Source organism: Mirounga leonina, unplaced genomic scaffold (assembly GCF_011800145.1).
Source record: "Mirounga leonina isolate KUSES-001 unplaced genomic scaffold, KU_Mleo_1.0 Mir_115, whole genome shotgun sequence".
In the NCBI taxonomy this organism is placed as follows: domain Eukaryota; kingdom Metazoa; phylum Chordata; class Mammalia; order Carnivora; family Phocidae; genus Mirounga; species Mirounga leonina.
This window is the reverse complement of record NW_023270268.1, coordinates 79,230,926-79,251,003: the sequence shown is the minus strand read 5'-3', so window position 1 is coordinate 79,251,003 and position 20,078 is coordinate 79,230,926. Positions and strand designations below refer to the sequence as shown.

Here is a 20,078-nt window from a genome sequence, read left to right as displayed (position 1 = left end):
GCTAGTAAGACAGTTAATCATTTCAGCTCCTTCCCTGGCTTTCCGGCCCTCCTCCCTCCTTCCTATGTAGCCCCTGGAAGCAGTGACTTCCACATCTGACACTCGTGCTCTCTCATGTCTGTCCTTCCTGGCTCAAGTGCACTGTATCATGGGTGAGTGGTCAGCCCCACCATCAAGTATCTGTACCATCGTAGCATTTTACAAACTGCTTCCTGTATTCCAGTCCCTCTTCAACCATCCTCCATACAATGCTGGATTAATGGGCTTAATATACGGATCTGAGCATGATAATTCCCGTGCTCAAAAAGTAGTCAGTGTCAGCACACTGCCCGTGGGATAGAGTCCAGATGCCTTGATCCGCATAGGCTGGCCTCATCCTACCTTTTGAGTTTTAACCTGTGCAGTTTCCCATACATGACCACAGCTTTGAGCAGAATAGTGGAATGACTGTCCTGGGGAGGGCAGAACAGGCTTGCTCGCCCCTGTGTTTCTACTCTGCTGCCTGTCTGGAAAGTCCACTCTCTTCCCCACTTAACCAGTTGCCTGGCCCAGAGCAGGTCATCCATTGCTGTCCTTCTCTTTCTTTCCAGCCACAAAAGACTTCTCCTCTGGATGCACAGGTTTTTTAATTCAAAAGAACTTCAGAGGCTACTTGATTCATTCTCTCATCTAAAACTTGAGTCAAGGGTCCCACCTGCTTCCACACACTGTGGTGGCTGAGTTCACTACCACTGAAGGCAGTGCATTCCATTGCTATAGAAACTGGGCCATTCTTCACTTTGAGCTGGAATCTGCTGCCCTGTGACTGCCTCTCTTTTGTGGAGATTGGGCCCGCTGGGGTCATCCAAACAAGTCTAGAATGTGGTTAGTTTCAGGAAAGCTGGGCAATAAAGAAGGAGCTCTGCGCAACTGAATAACAATATCACCCTTTCTCATAGCATGGGTCCTAGCTCTGATTGGGTTGAGGCTGTAAAAATAATTACTCCTCAGTGCTGTCTTCCAGAGTACAGTAATTTATCTCAAAATTGTTCTTCTTGAACAATTGTTTAAGGTACTCGTACATCAGAAATATACATGGCAGTATGCCTGGGTGTAACTCAAAGCCACAAGATAAATGCTATTTATCTTCCTGGAGCTAAAATTTTAAAGACTCTTTTTTAGATAAAAAGAAAAGAAATATTTATATTTAAAGATATTAAAATGAAAAAAAAAAATGGAAATGTTTTACAGAAACAAAACAAAAGCCCAGAAAGTGTATGTCTTCTTAGACTCAGGACCAGCTCAGATTATACCCTCAGGATGCCCAAGGTAGAGATTCATTTGTCTCTGCTCCTAATTGTGATAAAAGTTTTTTAAAGTACTGTTCTAATATATCACCTCCACCACAAAATGGTGGCAGCAGAAGCTAGAGGTTCCCCTAGAGAGGATTCCCTATTACAGTGCCCAAGGAATCCATGAATGTGGTGGGTTTAGGCTAAATTCTAATCCTAAATTTATGACCCACCCAATTAAAAAATCACCATTGGCCGGGCACAGTGTTAGGTACTTTACATTCATTATGTTTAATCCTATTAATAAAGTGCTACCTAAAGATGTATTATTCCCATCTTAGGGATGAATAAGCTGCCCTAGGGACAGTGTCTTGCCCAAGGCCACATAGATAGAGAGAGGAGGAATTCAACTCCAGGTCTATCTACCCACAAAGACTGAATTCTTTCCACTCACCACCCTGCCTCCTTAGGCACTTTTGTTTGTCCTCACTTTAGTAAAAGAGCCACAGTCCCTGTTTTCAGGAAGAGGCAAAGATGTGCTGGATATCTACCAGGATGGTCACAGTATTTGTAATCATCAGTCCTGCAAGATAACTAAAAATGATACACTGTGAGCATCTCCCATATTTTACAGGATTGTATGTGTCATATTACATCTCATTGTAAGTTAGCAGTTGAGAGAACATTTTCATCTTAAATTGGGAATTGATGGAAAAGAGATGATCCCCTATTCTGCTTAAATGTTTCCAAGTATTCCGTTTTCTGCTTCTGAAGTCTAAATTCCGATGTCAAACACATTCAGAGAGCAATAAATTAGGAGCTAATCTGTGCCCCACAACCATGTGCCCAAGTGACAACTTCAAAACAAATTGTCAAACCATTTCTAAAAAGAGAATCTGTTAGTTTGGGAATGCTTGTAAGCAAGTTTTAGAAGGATGTAACCTCTCACACTGCTTGTATAAGAGTGTGGGCTGTACCCAGGCAAAATATATCCATTCGAATCCCCTTCCACTTCTAATTTATTTATTTTTTTTTTTATGCATTCTCCATGTGGTGAGCACAAATGACCCTCTACTGAGATCAGTGACAAAAGATATCCAAGCAACTCTGGTCATTTCTTTGTATATACTCACTAGGACCCTCAAAGGCAGACACAATGAAGGTTGGACTCAAATCTGTGAAGTTAGGTTATGTTTTGAGACAATGGGAAAGAAAGCTTAGATTTAAAAGTAATTGTAATAAAAGAATATTTCTAACAGGTAGAAAGAACATATAAAATTAAAAAAAAATGCATCTACATTAAAATACTGCTTCAGTTACTTTGTGGCACTAAGTAAAGAGTTGATACCTACCAAAGTCAAAACATCAGTAGTACACACAGAGAAAGGGGACTTAAAATTGTATTGCTTGTCTTTATCTCACTAAAATACTGGCAGATGATTATGGAGACCTTCTTTGCCGGAAATTTCAAAGCACTGAAAAGGAAAGTATATAGAATGACATGCTTACTGTATTTATTGACTAAGAACACCTAGTATTGGGTATAAAATGCAGATTTCTCAAAAAGGAACAAGGCTAGCCAGGGAAAAGAAAATAAGAAGTCCCTTTCTTCTCCTTTCCTGAAATAGCTCAGTCAACACTCCTAAGAAGAAAACTGAAGGAAGTAAGAGGTATGCTCTCACTCTTGGAAGCAAAAACACCCAGGAGATTATAGAATACATTAACCAAGGAAGCCAAGATTTTAAACTGAATTTAATATTCAGTTTCAATTGGATTGGCTCTTCTCCTCATTTTAGAAATCCATATTATGAAAATATACTATTAAAGCATCTCGGAAAACATCCAGCTAACAAACTTAAAGAGTTCACCCTATGCTTTTACAGAAGAATCAGCTTGCTGTTTTTGCACAAACTGTTTTCCCTTCCCCCTCTGTTCTTTTACCTTCTGATTCGCCTTTCCCCTCCCTGCTCCTATTCCCCAAGTATCCAAGGTGATAATCACACTTGGATAGAGGCTGAAAGGAGATTCTAGAAAAACTTAACAAAATGACTCTTCTCATCACTATTCTTCTACCTATGTCTATAATGTTTGTGTGAAGAAAAGCATTATAGCTGAAAACCACGGGGCAGTAGGTAAGAAATCACTTCTGAAATAGGAATACATTACAGGAACTTTTACAAATAGCTATATATTTAATGCTTCTAGAGGGTCCTAGTGAATAGCCTGGAATAAATTTTCCTTTCCTTCAGCTTCTGCTGCTAAGTGAGACATCTTTTCTCTAGACCTTGTGTCTGCCCTCAACTTGCCATTCTAGCTTTTAAACCAAAAAAGTGCACAGATAAGTTACTGTTTGTTACATTATGTGAGTACCTTCAGACATAAAATAGAAGTATCTGCAAAATATGCTTTTGTGACACCTAAACATAAAAGTATAAGCTGTAGTCTTTGAAGATAAACATCAAATACGATCCATTACCAGTGAACACCATGAAAGAATAACGTAAGTCTAAAGAATGAGTTACCTATGGTAACGCTTAGAGGTGGATGATATATTTTTCAAAGACTGATTAAAATAGTTATTTGTCAGGTGCCTTTCTAAACTCAAAGGGAATAATGTTAAACTAAACTATTTTAAATGAGTGTGTATTGATTTATATAAGTTCAACATATTCTAGGCATGAGAATAAGCAAAGGAGAAAGAGGTTACTTAGCTATGTGGGTTAGTTCAAGAAGAAATTCTTAATTATCATAATAGGGTACATATTCTACACATCTATCCTAACTGTTGAGTATAAAAAAAGTTACTCCAAATTTCTATTATGAAAATACTTTCTAATGTACCTACCGATCAATATGCTTTATCTAATTATCAAACACCATTTCCCACAGGCCTTATGTACAAATTCTATGGTTTTGTACAGAAAGGTCAAAAGAGTGAGTGTAGGTGATAAATTTGAACAGATAATATTTCAAGGGAAGCACCAAATCCTGAGTCGAATACACAACTTGTGTCCTCAAAGACCTCCATGATCAATCACTAAGGCAAAGGAACAGAGCTTGCTCCATTAGCACTCACAGCCTTTCTCCTAAACACTTGCTTTTGGGACATTTTATCTTCTTAAGACTGCTCTGCTTTGAAGACTGTGGTGATGGTCAGGGATAGTAAACACACGCAACAAAAACTAGAATTTTAGACCCAAAGGATCCAGTTTTTTCTCTTTTTTTTCCCCTTACAAGCAAAATCTTGAATAATACCTTTAAAAATTTATTCAAATTCTTAAAATAAAGCCTAGTCTACACTACGGAATTCTTTTTTGAATAGAATTCTTAGCAACAGGAAGATGTTTTATAAGTATCTATTCTAATTTTCCTAGAGAAAATTTTGAGAAACATAGGCATCTCAGATCATTACACATCAAGTGCATCAAAATTCTGGCATATCAAAATATTAATTAAAATGTTTGTCATAATAGCATATCAGTTTTAGATAAGTCAAGTTCATAAAAATAACTTCAAATTTTATGTTACAAGTAAACTTAATACACATATTAAGGCATTCCAGATATTTAAGCAAGTTTTACAGGATTATGAGAATTATTTGGCTATTTTATTTTTTTAAGATTTATTTATTTTTTTTAAGATTTATTTATTTATTTATTATTTATTTGACACAGAGAGACAGGGAGAGAGGGAACACAAGCAGGGGGAGCGGGAGAGGGAGAAGCAGGCTTCCCGCTGAGCAGGGAGCCCGATGTGGGGCTCGATCCCAGGACCCTGGGATCATGACCTGAGCCAAAGGCAGACGCTTAAAGACTGAGCCACCCAGGTACCCCTATTTTGCTATTTTAAACTATTACAGTGGATCACAGTGGTCAGAATTTTGCTTTTATGACATACAGTTAATCATATCTATAACTTACTTGGTGACAAGTCCTTGGTCAGAAATATAATCCATAATAACAATGTTGTTCTTATGGGAAAATGAGATTTGCTTTTCCAAGAATACAAAATAGTTAACAAAAAAAAGTAGAAGCAATTTATATTGTTAAACACCAGGGCTCTATATTCATACATATGAAAATATGAAATATGAAAATCTTAACACACAGGGTAGAAGGAAAAAGTAAGTAAGCAGGGGAGAGAGAAGGAAGAAATATCTTTCAAGCCCAAATTATAATTGTTGTAAATTAATTCCTTTGTTACTTGGGCGCCTGGGTGGCTCAGTTGGTTAAGCGACTGCCTTCGGCTCAGGTCATGATCCTGGAGTCCCAGGATCGAGTCCCCAATCGGGCTCCCTGCTCAGCAGGGAGTCTGCTTCTCCCTCTGACCCTCCTCCCTCTCATTCTCTCTGTCTGAAATAAATAAATAAAATCTTTAAAAAAAAAATTCCTTTGTTACTCAACTAGAGTAACATATTTATATTTATATAAATATGCATGTTTATTTTTGTATTTTTAAGAAAAAGAGTATTTTTTCTTTTACTGACCCCATAAAAATGATCACAATTTAAAACTTTATCATTTGACCTGCTGAAATGTTACCAATAAAACACTAAGAAAGAAAGTAACTGATTAACAGTTGTGGATCCAATTAAACATGTTTTAAGAAGAAATTATTTTATATTAGAAAAAATACATATATACACACACACATAATATATATAGTATATTTTCATTCCACTTTTATTTCTAGGGATTTATATATTTATACTGTTTTATTCATCTCTGCTTATAAATGGAAAACCCCAAGAAACTGACTAAATTGTAAGCATGAACTGATGCAGCATTCAGCATGTAAATCTAAAAACAAAAATCCAGGGTAAGATAATAACATATTATGTTTTTAGAACTTGATCTCTCAGGCTCCCAAAGAGCTTCATAAACTTTAATTAGGCCTCACAACAATCCTGCCAAGTAAGTACTGTAAGACCCATTGAGCAGATGGGCAGACACAGAAGAACTTGCCCGAGATCACAAAGCTTGTTAGTACCCAAAAGTTGCCCTCTGAGTCCTGTGTTCTACTTCATGGACCACGCTCTTCATGAGCCTGTCAGATGAGCTCTCAGATTCAAATGAGGACCCTTAAGCTAATTAATCATTGTACATCCTATCTAATATAACTTGGAAACCATTCAAGTAAAAAGAAAGGTATTTTGGGGGCACCTGGGTGGCTCAGTTGGTTAAGTGTCTGACTCCTGATTTCGGCTCAGGTCATGATCTTGTGAGATCAAGCCCCCCACTGGGCTCCCTCGCTGGGCACAGAGCCTGCTTAAGGTTCTCCCTCTCCCCCTGCCCCCTCCCAAGTATTTTGAAATGGAATATTCACCTTCGTTATATTTTTCACAAGGCTTAGTAGATGATACTGGTTAAATGGTATAAAAAGTAAAAATAAAAACTGAATGAGTAACCCCACAAAGGAATACCTGTATGACTGGTGAACTTGAAAATTCCCTATTCGGCATAACACAATCAGAAATTACATTCCAAGTCTTCAGATGTTAGTAACACAATAACAAAGTGGCAAATTATACTGTTTTCTTTTCCACTGAGACATCATGAGTCTTCATTATTAGATTCAAACTAAAATGAGAATGCTCATCTATTTGTAAAGTGAGAATCCCTCCCAAATTTACCTCACAATGAATTAGATCTGGGATCTCTGGCTACTATAAAATTTTCTTTTAAATTTCACCTGAGGGCAGCCTGATGATGGGGCCGTAATCACTATTAAAAACCACAGGAGAGACTGCTGCTAAGATCATTACCTTTAGACCTCCATGTGTCTAATTACAGGACCCCTTGTTCTAAAAGCCATTCCATGTCTACAGAACATCTGCAGAGCTTCAAAGAGTCTAAGATTTTTCCTTACAATAAACTCTCCTTTAATCTCAAAGAATTAGAAGTGGTTGGGCAGAAAGCTATGTTATCTCAAGTCCTCTTCCAGTCATGGTGACCTGAGTAGACATGGTAATTGCTAGTGATATAAAACTGTGAGGATTTATTTTACACGCAGTTGCTTTACTCTTGACGACAGGTGATTGCTAAAGCCCCTTCATGAGAAAAATACATCTGTCCTTCTCCATCGGAAGGGATGGGAACCACTGCAAGACTTGGTCATACTATGGAAATGGCTAATTATTGGGAATGTGAGCGGGGAAGGTGCAGGACTCAGGTATGGGAATACCCTCGGAGCAACATTCCCTCAATAAATGGCACACATCATTCTGGGCTGATTTTAAGGGATCTTTGTCAAGCTTAATGATATACTGTATTTCTTTTGAGTCATTAAAGAATTCTTATGACATTATTCTCTGTTTATACCTCACTTTTCAGGTCATTTTTATTCCAGCACGCTCTCTATGTGCCAATTAAAAATAAGCTATCAGTTAATGAGCTGAGAAAATTTATTCAAAGCCCCTTAAATCTCACTGCTCTTTTCTGATTACAGTTTTGGCCAATTTTAGAGAGGTAAGTCATAGAGTCCCATAAATTCTCTAATGATAAAAACAAAAGTAAACAAATAAGATCCTTTCCTTAGACAAAGGATACAAAATGCACACTATTATATTTTGTGTACAGTAAAATTTTTACTTGGAATGAGAAGGTGAAAGTCATTTACTGCAAGAAAAAAACTGAGAAAAATCTGCAATGACAAGTGTGTTGCTCGGTTTATTGTAGAAAGGGATTAATCTATACAAGTTTTTAAAGGGATAGAGAATTATTTCTGAATGGAATATATTTACTGGTAATCTTTCCCTTAGATACTTGCTTTAGTTTCCAGTTATATTATTTAAACTTCACATAATCTTCAAGGTACTGAGTGGCTGCTAATACCTACAAAGTCAAAACAAAAAATTGACCACCACTAATGATAACACAGTGAAGGAGAAAAAGGAGGAGGAAGGGAAGAAAGGGAGGGAAGGATGGAGGAAGAGGTCAGGAGAAAGAACAATCTTGTCACTGTTCAATATATGACAGGGACAACATTCAGCATGCCTATTGTTTTGTTTGGTCTGTAGGATTTTATAACTTTTTTTTAACAAAATTATTATTGTCATTTAAAGATCTGGAGACATTACATGCAAATCCAGGTTTCTAGCTGTCTCTGAAAAATTATTCTTTTAACACCAGGTCTACTTTCCCCTAAGACAACAGGCTGAGGTTGCAAAGTACATACCCCTTTAGGCAGGGCACACGATCTCATCTTGCTGCTATCCCCGTTCTCATCACTTGATTCCCACTGATATTTGGGTTTGCCACCTCTCAGGTAGCCCATTTCTAGTCAAAATGATTTGTTAAACCAAAAGGGCCTGATGATCCGATTCCCATTCTTGATGAAAACACCCATGGTGATGGATTTATATCATGATCTTCCCAATATCAATCCACCATTCCAGGAAAGCAAAGCTCCAGTGAAAAAAAACAAGGTACTGAGTGGCTGGTAATATCTACAAAGCTAAAACAAAAAATGACCACCACTAATAACATAGTGAAGGAGAAAAAGGAGGAGGAAGGGAAGAAAGGGAGGAAAGGACGGAGGAAGAGGAGGATCAGGAGAAAGAACAAGGAGAAAAAAAGAAAACTTTGTAGTGGAAAAAAGAAATGCCAGCTTTATTTAAATACGCTATTTATTTATTTTAATAAGTGGTAGTTCTCATCATATTAGATACAATAAATCAGTGTCAGAATGTTTATTTTTTTTAATATTTATGTCTTTATTTTGAGAGAGAGAGAGCATAAGCAGGGGGAGCGGCAGGCAGAGGGAGAAGCAGGCTCCCTGCTGAGCAGGGAGCCCGATGCGGGACTTGATCCCAGAACCCTGGGATCATGACCTGAGCAGAAGGCAGATGCTTAACTGACTGAGCCACCCAGGTGCCCCCCAAATTTTTATTTTTAAATAAAAACTCTATCGTGCATTCAAACAAATCACTCAGAATAGTGTGGGAGGTGCATAAACATTAGGTGAAACTGGCCTATCACAAATACATTGACCTAGAGTCAATCTAAACAAATTAGGGTAAACATGATGATGAAGTTATTCTGCTCTGCCCTGGGGACAATAACCCTGCATCATGTCTTGCAATGGAAATTCATTTTTAATTCCAATCAAGGGTTAACTAAGTAACATGAACCATCGCCAAGAATCTTCAAGCACTTTATTTAGGAGATTCTTCCTCAATGCTTGGTGAACTAAGAAATAGCTTGGCTAACAGGTGAATGTGCTCAGTGTTATTGTTTTCTTCCTCATGAGAGGGGCACAAAAAGGCATTCCTATATGTATCTCAAGAGATTTACAGGACAGCTATGTCAGGAAGTGAAAATAACCTTGTTATGTGTAACAAATGTATCACTGGCAGGAGCCAAGTCTGCGGACTTCTCTCCTGTCTCTCAGCAATAAAATCTAACAGCTACTCAAATGTGAGATCAGCTCAAGCCCCAATTAAAGCTCAAATGTTGAGGACAAAAGTGTTTCCTTTGTGAAAAGAAGTTGATAAATCATATTCACCATGAAAAAGTTTGTCTGTACATCATGTCCTTTGATGGGCTATTCTTAAGAGTCCCGAGATTCCAGAGGGCCACGCAATGGGCTGGCTTGCATTAGATTTCTGCAGAGCTGGCAGCCTTATTCTGGAAGTCTTACATTTCAGGTAACCTGATGACAGGGAGGGTGGGCCACAGGCATGCATCTCAGCTCGCCTCTGAAGCCAAGGCAAGAGAGCTTGCAGGGCTGATATGTTGGGATCAATGAAACTCTCCGGGGAACTGGCTGTTCTCCTTTCAAATGCCACCTCCCTAATCTCTCCACTTGCTCAAGTCAGATTCTTCAAAGCCCTGAACAGGACATGAGGCTGGCATGATTAGGAAAGGCAAAGGAAGAATGTTCTCTATAAATCATGGGTAGAGGCAAAAAGCATCACATTTACGGATGATTAACAATCAAGGTCAGAATTGAGGCATATTGCTTGGAACTGTAATTGCTTCCTTTAGCCAGGAAGAGAAAACAAAGTTTCTTCATATTTATTAAGGGCCTACTGTATGCTAGACAGTGTGCTGGGCACTAGGTCAGAAGCCCTGGCCTCCAAGACCTTGAAATGTATGAAGGGAGAAAGGACAATTGCAAAAAAAATATTATTGTATGGCCAATGGCCAATGGCCAGGACTTTTTCCTCAGACAAAGCACAGCAAAAAAACACTAACCTGAAATTCTTTTTGCAGTGTTTGCACACAGATAATACTGTATGCCATGGGTTATTAAAAAAACAAAACAACAACAAAAAACAGCTCTCAAACTGACAAAGGTGTGTGAGGCTGATAATCAAGACAGACTGACCTATATTCCCAAAGAGGCCTGATCACTAGAGTCCAGGGAAAGGGAGCACTCTGCTCCCAGAAGGGGTGTCCTCACCACACCTCTCTGTTCTCAAGTAGGTGCCATACAAAGCTTATCTTTTCCCTAGCAACAACTCCCAAAGCATTCCAGGTCAGTACATACGAATCTTTTCAATGGCCATAGAGTAATGCACTACATGGATATGTCACAACCCATTGAAACAGTTCCTGCTGGTGAGCATGCAGGTTCCCTCCAGGACTCTGCCACCACCAGTCAATATACCGACTCTTCCATGAGTGAAATCCACTGCTAGCCTTTATTTAACATGGTGACTGAAAAAAAGACATACCCATAAATGAAGGAGCAGATTAAAAAATGAAAAATACATGCTGAAGTCAACAGTTTCTTAAAATCTGGAGAGGGCCCTTCCTTGTGCTGGCGAGGAGACCCTGTGTCTGCCTGGGCAGACACCCTGTAGGAGTCTGCATATGGGACAGCCTGTTACCATTCTCTATCATCTTATTCATATATTTGGATAGTGGATAGTATCACAGTCTCTTGGGGCTGGCGTAGGCATGTGAATTGCCCAAAAGCACTAAGAAAAAAAAAAAAAGTAGAAACATTTTGCTCTGCATTCTTTCAAATTATTACTGGTTATACAACTGAAATCTCACAAAACTGTAATAAGCTCATGAAACAAAGGGATTGGAATTCAGAGTCAGCAAACATTTATATGTCTATGACAAGCCAGGTGCCCAAAAGAGCACTACCTGGGTCATGTAAGCCTCCTAATAAGGAGTCAGTATTAACATCCCCATTTGGGCAGGTCCCATATGCCGCGAGCAAATTTCAGAATTGAAATCCACACCTAACTTTCTTGCCACTTCTTTTTTTTTTTTTTAAGATTTCATTTATTTATTTGAGAGAGAGAGCCCGAGCAGGAGGAGCGGCAGAGGGAAAAGGAGAAGCAGACTCCCCACTGAGCAGGGAGCCCAATGAGGGACTCCATCCCAGGACCCCAGGATCATGCCCTGAGCCAAAGGCAGAAGCCCAACTGACTGAGCCACCCAGGTGGCCCTCTTGCCATTTCTAACATACAATTCTGTCAACTGTCTGATGACTCATGACTCCTTACTACAATACTAGACCGGCACTTCATGATGTTAAATGGGAGGCCTCTCTGAGCTTAGTAGACTGTAGAAATAAGAAAAGAGTCTGAAGCTTAAGTCCTAAATTCAGTGTGGGTTTGGGTTTGAATGTATGTGTGTAGGTCTGTGAGGAATATGGAAAAATGTTAACACACTTCATTTTATTTCACTGGAAGACGTTTAAAATAAATACCATGTTTTTACGGAACTGGAAACATAATCACATTTGTTATTTAAAAAAATAGAGAAAGCAAATATGCATCTATGCTTTAAATATATTAATTATATTTTGGCAGTAATTCTGAGTAAAACCAGAATTAAAAGAGAAAACACGGGAGGATGATGACAAGTGATAAAATGGTACTAAAAAGGTTTTTTATTAAAAAATTACCAGAAGACGATGCAGTTAAACGTGGCTCCTCCTAATGACAGCAGCTTCTGCTGCTTCCAGTTTGTGGGCAGTTGTAAATGATAGTATTTTATTTTGAAAAGTTGCTTTAGGACACACAGATGCCAAAGAAATAGGTGGTGTGTAATATGACATTTAAAAAGTCCTCCATCAGCTGGGCTTCCCCTCCGTACCACACGGGGCCTGTCCGTCCCGGCACGTCTCCTTCTCTCCATCGGGAGAAAAGCCCATCTACACAGGATGGCAGAGAGACTTGCACTGGGAGTGAGGGGACCCGGGGGTCCTCGCCTTCCTTGACCGGTGATCAGCCTTATTACCTTCACTTCTCTAAGCTTCCTCATTCATAAAAGTGGGGCTAACAGCCTTAGTTGTGAGGCTCAACCTAAATGAACATGTGAGACAATACTTTTAAAAATGCGAGGTCTATGTTTAAGTGGGAGGATATATAATTTGTCTTAGAGAGTTAGATGGTGCAGCTTAGGTGTTTTTAGGTGATCTCAACAGCTACTCCGATAACGGTTCAAGTGCCCTAAATTTAGGAGAAAGGCACCTGGGCCTAAAATAAAACTGATGGTGAACACAAAAGGACTTAATACAACTCTAAACACCATGTGATACACTGGCAGGAGAGAATGGACATCTAATTCAATCATTTGTCCTGTAAAATCTATAGGGTAGACTGTAGACAGCTGAAGAGAAACCCAAGAAAGGCAAAACAGCTTAACAAAGACCCCTCATTAATGGCAGGCAAAATACCTAAAGAGAACCTAAGTCTTTCTAAAAATGTCCTATTTTAAGATTTTATTTATTTATTTGTCAGAGAGAGAGAGAGAGAGAGAGAGAGAGTGAGCTTGCGCACAAGCAGAGGGAGCAGCAGGGAGAGAAGCAGGCTCCCCGCTGAGCAAGGAGCCTGATGTGAAGTTGCGGGGCTGGAAACCCAGGCCCTGGGTTCATGATCTGAGCTGAAGGCAGATGCTTAACCGACTGAGCCACCCACATTTCCCAAGAACTCCTATGCTGATTATTAATACCACCTCACCATAAGAAAAGAAAGTAGGTTTCACCAGACTCATCCTTATCCTCATCAGAGGTACTGACTGAACTTGAGAAAGACAAAGTGACTTGGCTAAAAAGTCACAAAGATGATCATGTCTAGAACTGAGGTTTTCTGGCTCCCAAACAGTGGCTCTTCCCATAACAGCAGTGCCTACCCCTTCATTCAGAATACTGATCTCACTATTGCCCCATGTAAGGAAAGTAAGTATACTCCAGAAGACATTTTCTTTCCTTTTTAACCTACCACTTAGGTATAGCTCCCCAGCCTTTTTGCTGTGACACAATTTACTTCTCTGAGAAAGGGGCTTTGATGGTTCAGAATCATGTTCAATCTGGAAAAAAACCTCAAGAACCTTAAGATTTCTGTATGAGGAGGTGATGAGGGAGGCGAGGGGAGACCGACTTAACGTTCCATGTGCAGCAAGCTCCAACACTATGGTTCTTAAACCATGTTAGAAGGGAAGTGCCCCATCATTTAGTGGCCTCAGTATGCCCATCAGCCCTTCAGATGTGCTTATTCCTAACACAGTGGAGCTTGGCCTGGGTATGCAAACAAGAGACTGTTAACCGGGAAGATCAGGGATTGTGAACACCCAGTCGGTGACCCCTATTCTAAAGCACACCATGCTCCATTTATAAAATGACGATTTTAGCAGATCTTCAGCAAAGTATTACTTAGATTGATCATCCAGTATTTACTTAAGGCCTATGGACTCTAAGGTTACTCACCTTTAGTGTCCATCTCCAGGATTATTAATGCAAAAGACACTCAAGACTGTGACACAAGTGATAAACAACACATGGGAGAAAGATCAAATTTTAGGCTCCTACTTAGACTTTATGTTTGAAATATGAACCATGACAGAACCGCTTCTCAAACCGTGAAAGAAAAGCACAAATATAAAATTTTAGACCACTTTTGAACATCCTGATGTGGAACAGTAGAAAAAGAAAGATAGAACACTATCCAGTGGGGGACGGCAGAATCAGAAATAGGTCCAGCTACACAAAAGCCTCTGTCCCTTCAGGGATGTCACTTAATCTCCACATTCTTAGCTTTGCTCATTAGGAAAATGGGAATTATAAAACTTGTCCTACCTAGTTCACAAAGAAGTGAAGACAAAATGAGGGGACACATGTGAAACTACATTTGGGTGTAGTGTTGTAAATGTAGATTGTTTTATAAACGATGTACAGCTGAATTAAAGCTATAGTGAACTAGATGCTATGACATAAAAAGTAAAATACTTTCTAAAGAAACCTATTTGCCAAAGGGGGGTTGGAAAGACCCATTAAAACAATTCTAAAGCTACTTCTCAGTAAGATGATAATATTTGGAAGCACTTCTATAATCCATGCAAATAGAAAGTTGTTTGAAAAACACGTGTGCCACTTTGGTGTTGGGCATTCTTTGATCAAGTAGTTAAAACCAGTCTTGTAAGTCTCCTCCCTGATATGTGAACTTTATTTATAATACATTACAAAACAAACTTTGAAATAGAATAAACATTCTTATATACTTTTTTAATTTCTGAAAATATTTCCATGTTTTCTTGGAAGAGTTACAGGTGCAAAGTTCTTTTTTCACAACACTTTTAATCAGAATCTCTTTGGACTAATTGAGGACTCTGATGTACAGTTTTAGAGGCTTCTCTGAGGAAAAAAAAATTCTAAATGTGCTAAATATATAAGTGTCAATAAGTTATGATTTGTGCTATACAACCTACATGTATAAATGAATTTAGCCATTCCATAATAAATGAGATTTTAATTTATTACTCCATGTTTGCAATTTTTTTAACCACATATTAATATGACATTTACTTCTTCAAAATCATGAGATGGTAACTATCCTACATTCTTGGAAATGCAAACACGTATCCTATGCCTATCATAATTTTTGTTGGCATAATGCTTTATAGTTTTCCAAAAACCTTTACAGGAAGGACCCCCCTCCCCAACGACAGCAAGAAGCAGGTGAGAATGGATCTCCTGAAATTGCCAGAACATAGGACTTTGTTTCCAGGATCGGGGCTTTTCCCACTCAATGGCACTTCTTCTCTCTCTGGTTCAGGGTTATATATTCAAAAGCAAAATGTCCTTGGAGGACAGTGAGAAACCGTCCACCGTTCGAAATGGATCTGTAAGCTCTGACAGAGGAGAAGCCCCCAGGAGGGGCAGTGAAGACCCCCCTCAGATGCAGGGGTCAGGCTGAAGGGCGCACAGGGGCCCGGGGCTCTTACCGTCCAGGTGGCCGACTTGGCGGTGCTGGACTGCTGGAAGGACACGTCGAAGCTGTGCGGGCCCGGGTAGTCGGTGTTGGAGGGGATGGCGGGGGACGGAGAGAGGGCGTCGAAGGTGGAGCTGGGCTGCGCGTAGGGCGATGGCGCCGTGACGCTGTTCTGCGCATGGTCTGTGTTGTAGGGGCTGGTGGACGAGGAGCCGTTCTGAATCTGCTGGTCCATGCTGTTCAGGAGCCCCAGGTTCGTGTACTGTGGCTGCAGGACACCCAGAAACCCCAGGGTTAGCTGTGTCAGCGGCAGATCATTGCTTTGAAAAGGCATCATCATTTGGTGCATGCATTCTACAGAAATTGACCTTGAATCTATGAACCCTCACAATACTCGGTAGAAGGACTAATTTGTGATACACAGAAACACCAAGGGAAGTCTGAGGCCTGCACGTGTTTTGCAATGACCCGCACAGATCACACAGCTTCATGTGCAGCCTTTGGAGGCTGTGGTCTCCTGAAGAGCACCTGAAAATAGAATATATACAATGATATTGTAGTATCGCCTGGTGACAGACAGTAGCTGCCTACGTGGTAAGCATAGCATAGGGTAGGGGCTTGGAATTACTACACTGTACACCTGAAACTAATGTAACATTGTGCATCAACTATATTATATATAGTTGTTATATAATATATATATAACATATATATTATATATAAGTTGTTATATAATATATAATATATATTATATATATATAATGTGTGCTTATTAACAAACTGGGCGAAAATGTCCAGTGCTCAGTAGCTGTATGGAAGGTCTTTAAAATAAATGAATACCACCTGCTATTTTTTTTCCCCCCTCCTGCCATAGTATTCAGAATGAGAAAGACCACTGGATAGATATGTTCTAAAGGGGATTTAAGCCTCAAGTTGTTGTATATGGAGCAAAATCAGAGGTCCTCCAAATTTCCTTGTAGTCTTATTATCTAAATTCTGTCCCAGGGTATGAAGAATGCCCCACCTGCGCCCTGCCCCCAAGGACTCAGTTCATCAAGACTGGAGAAGCATGGGTAGCAAGGTTAGGGAGAGCCACCTAGATATTTTTAAAGATAACATGCTAGTATAACATCCAAACACAGCCTAATTTTTCATCTGTTCTTTCCTTTTCTTTGTAGCAGTTTCTTCTTTGCCAGAGTAGAACATGTGTAAGAGGAATACCATCTAGTTAGGATTTACATTCTGTATTTGATATAATTCAGAAGTATGTTAGCTCATGTACTCCTCTGCCTGATGCTCTTAGGTGTTCTGTGCAAATGGGTACAGAGTAGGCACTTGATATGATGTGTATGGAAAGAATGAATTGACTTGTCACTTAATCTGCAAAAAAAAAAAAAAAACTGTATTACTATCAGAGAGCGGGGGGTGATTTGCTCAAGCATCAGCTAATAAGCAAAGAGTGGGAATTTTGAAACCAAATCTTCTCACTCTGAGTCCAGGGCCCTGCCCAGCTCATCACACCTGTCAGCCTGATGAGATAATTCAAGTCCTCCCTAAACTGGAGTCAAACTAGACACATTTCCAGAAGGGACAACCACTGTATGGTACAGTTTTTCCTGTGTGAAAACTTCTGACACATATTGATCTCATTGTTTCTTCAAGTTAGCGAAGTGGAAAATAAAGCAAAAGCAAGAAGAGAAAAGCAGTCTCATTGGTACCTGTTTTATAAAGGAAATGAGGAGTCTGGCTCTTCAGTTGAAGGATAACTCTGAGAGTCCCCAACCAAGTAAAACTATGGAGAAGAACAGACTCACAAAGAAATAGAAGCTGGATAAAAATCGTAATTAAAGCAAATTATTTAACTAAATTTTAGGTATTTCACACAGGGAGGAGAAAGTACGAACTCCACCATTCCATTCAGTCCAGAGAGCATCTGTCTAAATGTTAAAGGCCGCATGTCCATTCCAGTACATTTATATATTCGCATTCCACGGCCGGATGCCACGTCCCCATTTGCTCTTCAAATAACTATTAATCTCTTTACACTTCTCCCCATGCTGACAAGAGCAGCTGTTTGTCTTGCCTTCTTTCCCCTCTGACTTCTGCAGCTCCTATTCCTCTCCTGTCCTCCAGCTTCAGCTTCCCCTCTTGACAGGTGAGGCAAACCTTCAGGTGAGACAACTGGGGGGTGGGGGCAGAGAATAAAACCTGAGGCCCCACCAGGCGTCCACACCCCGCCCCCGGCTGAATTCAAGTCCTCAGGTATGCAAGCCTGCAGCAGCGGCCTAGGAATGGGATTGAAAAGATATTATTTGTGTTCAAGTTAAGGGTCAGCATGCAAAGCACTCCTGAACGTCCTGTAGGAATCAGATAATGCTCCCAGAGGCACGTGCTTCCCTACAGCGGTACAATTAGGGAAGCAGCCGGCCCTGACGAAAAGGACAAAGAAACCGGCTGAGCACTTTCTCATAGGCAGTAAAATGCGTGGAGCCACCCCTTTCCTCCTCCTTCCAGCTACACAGAATGGAACTGGGGCTAATTGTGGGCTTGGATGAGAACAAAGAAACATAGCCCTTTGAATTTTTTTTTTTTTTCCAACATATGTAAAGAGAAAAGTTTTGGGACCAGCTCTAAAAAGCCAGTGAACAAACACTCAGTGCTTCTCAAAGGACTTAAGAGAAATGGAGAATGCCTAAATGAGTAAACCTCAGAGGCACAAAGGAGACCCCTGGAATAGCAGGAAGATTGAGCATACTGGGTGGTACTAAAGAAGCAGAAACTGGATTCCCAGTCATTAATAGCACTGGAGGTGCTGATGGCTAAGCTTTTAAATGCCAGCATTTTTAATTCTATACAGTTCAGGGGAAATATTTTACTTAATAACAACAGAGTGTGCTTCCAAATCTAATGCCTCAACTTATGCATCATAAAGCTGGAATTCCCAGATGTAGACAAAGAGCTGCTTACTATCCAAGACAAGAATGGGAAAATGCATTTCAGTTCAGACTTTTTTTAAATCTTACTTTATGGAACCGTAAGTCAAGTAGTGTACTCAGGTGTCTTTAAAACAAAATTAAAAGCCTAAAACCAACACTACTAGCTTTTAATTTGCCTAGAACACAAACAACAACAAACCCACCAAAGTTAAGGATTGCATGATTGGAAATCTACGTGGATACTTTGCAGAGCTTTGTTAAAAATCAGTGTCATAAACCTGCCATAGGAACGAGCATTTTGAAATTAATTTAAAAAGCATTCAGTTAACAGCAACAACAGTTTCTCATTTGCTTCTTTGACTTGACAAGAGAATGGACATGTTGACAGAGTAGGATTGGAGGCTGAGGGCAGATCAATGTAGCCAAGAAGAACATGTGCTATGTAGGCAGGACCAGCAAAATCATTTTTGTGACCCATTGCAAAATGAAAATGCAGGGCCTCTTGGTCATAGATTATTGTTTCAAAATGGTGATAGCAGAGCATTAAACAAAACACAGGACCCTTTGCTACCATACATTTTTGTATATATGAATGAAGCCAGCTCTGTACCAGGTTAATGAGAATAATATTCATCCCTCATTTTCCACCAAAGTGAACATGGTCGGGTAAAGGCAGAAATGTCTGTGCTCCTTCCTTATTATAATTCCATAAACACAGAGGGAAGAAACTTGTGTTATGCTGGAATGCTAATGTAATGCCTATTTACAATGACCAGTAGAAGAGCCTCAGAAGTTGGAACCTGACACTTTCATGCCAGTCAAAAAAACTGCCCTCAGGAGAACTCTGTGGGGTCTCCTATGTCCCATGCATTTCTTATGTAACAAAAACTATTAGGATATTTGAAATGAAACAAAAAAAGTAGATTGTCCCTTTCTAACCACAAGGTATCTTGATCTTGAAATAAACTTAACATACTCTAAAGATATTCAATGAATGAATGAATGAATGAAAAATGTACATATCTACACTGTCATGTCTGAAAGAGGAGACAGCCATCTTTCTACAAAACCTGAATGGCAGGGGCACCTGGGTGGCTCAGTCGTTAAGCGCCTGCCTTCGGCTCAGGTCATGATCCCAGGGTCCTGGGATCGAGCCCCGCATCGGGCTCCCTGCTCCGCGGGAAGCCTGCTTCTCCCTCCCCCATTCCCCTGCTTGTGTTCCCTCTCTCACCGTGTCTCTCTCTGTCAAATAAATTAATAAAATCTCTAAAAAAAAAAAAAAACCTGTATGGCAAAATGAATACAATTTGCCTGATAAAGTAAAACAATTGATTTCTTCTGAATTCAAACAGATGCTTCATTTCCTATAAAATAACTTTGAAATAGAAAACTCATCACTTGGACCCTAGGTTTTTTACCAACATCTGTAACTGGAATATATTCAGGTTCATCACAGACTAGCCGATCTGACCACTAAAAGGATGAAACACACCCTGGTCCCTGAGACTTATACTCCAGGTAATCACAGAACCCTTGGGGGTGTTCTGAAACTTGGAACTGTCATGAGAAATGTAGGGATACCCAGGGGCTGAATCTCAAACTGCTTGCTTTCACCATTAGGAAAGAGTAAGTGTAGGTAAGAACTATTCCCAAATATAGAAAAGAGTATTTTCCTGTTTTTCTCCTCTCTTACGCCTT

The 20,078-nt window shown here is 39.8% G+C and overlaps 1 protein-coding gene across 3 annotated transcripts in view; it reads right to left on the bottom strand.

The window, feature by feature from the left end:
* The window catches only part of TP63 (tumor protein p63), a 231,590-nt gene that overhangs the window by 65,452 nt on the left and 146,060 nt on the right, over positions 1 to 20,078 (bottom strand). For all 3 annotated transcript variants that reach the window (XM_034999817.1, XM_034999818.1, XM_034999816.1), the window contains exon 4: positions 15,458 to 15,712. In XM_034999817.1, the coding sequence (XP_034855708.1) occupies positions 15,458 to 15,712 (255 nt within the window). The remainder of the gene's footprint in view (positions 1 to 15,457; positions 15,713 to 20,078) is intronic.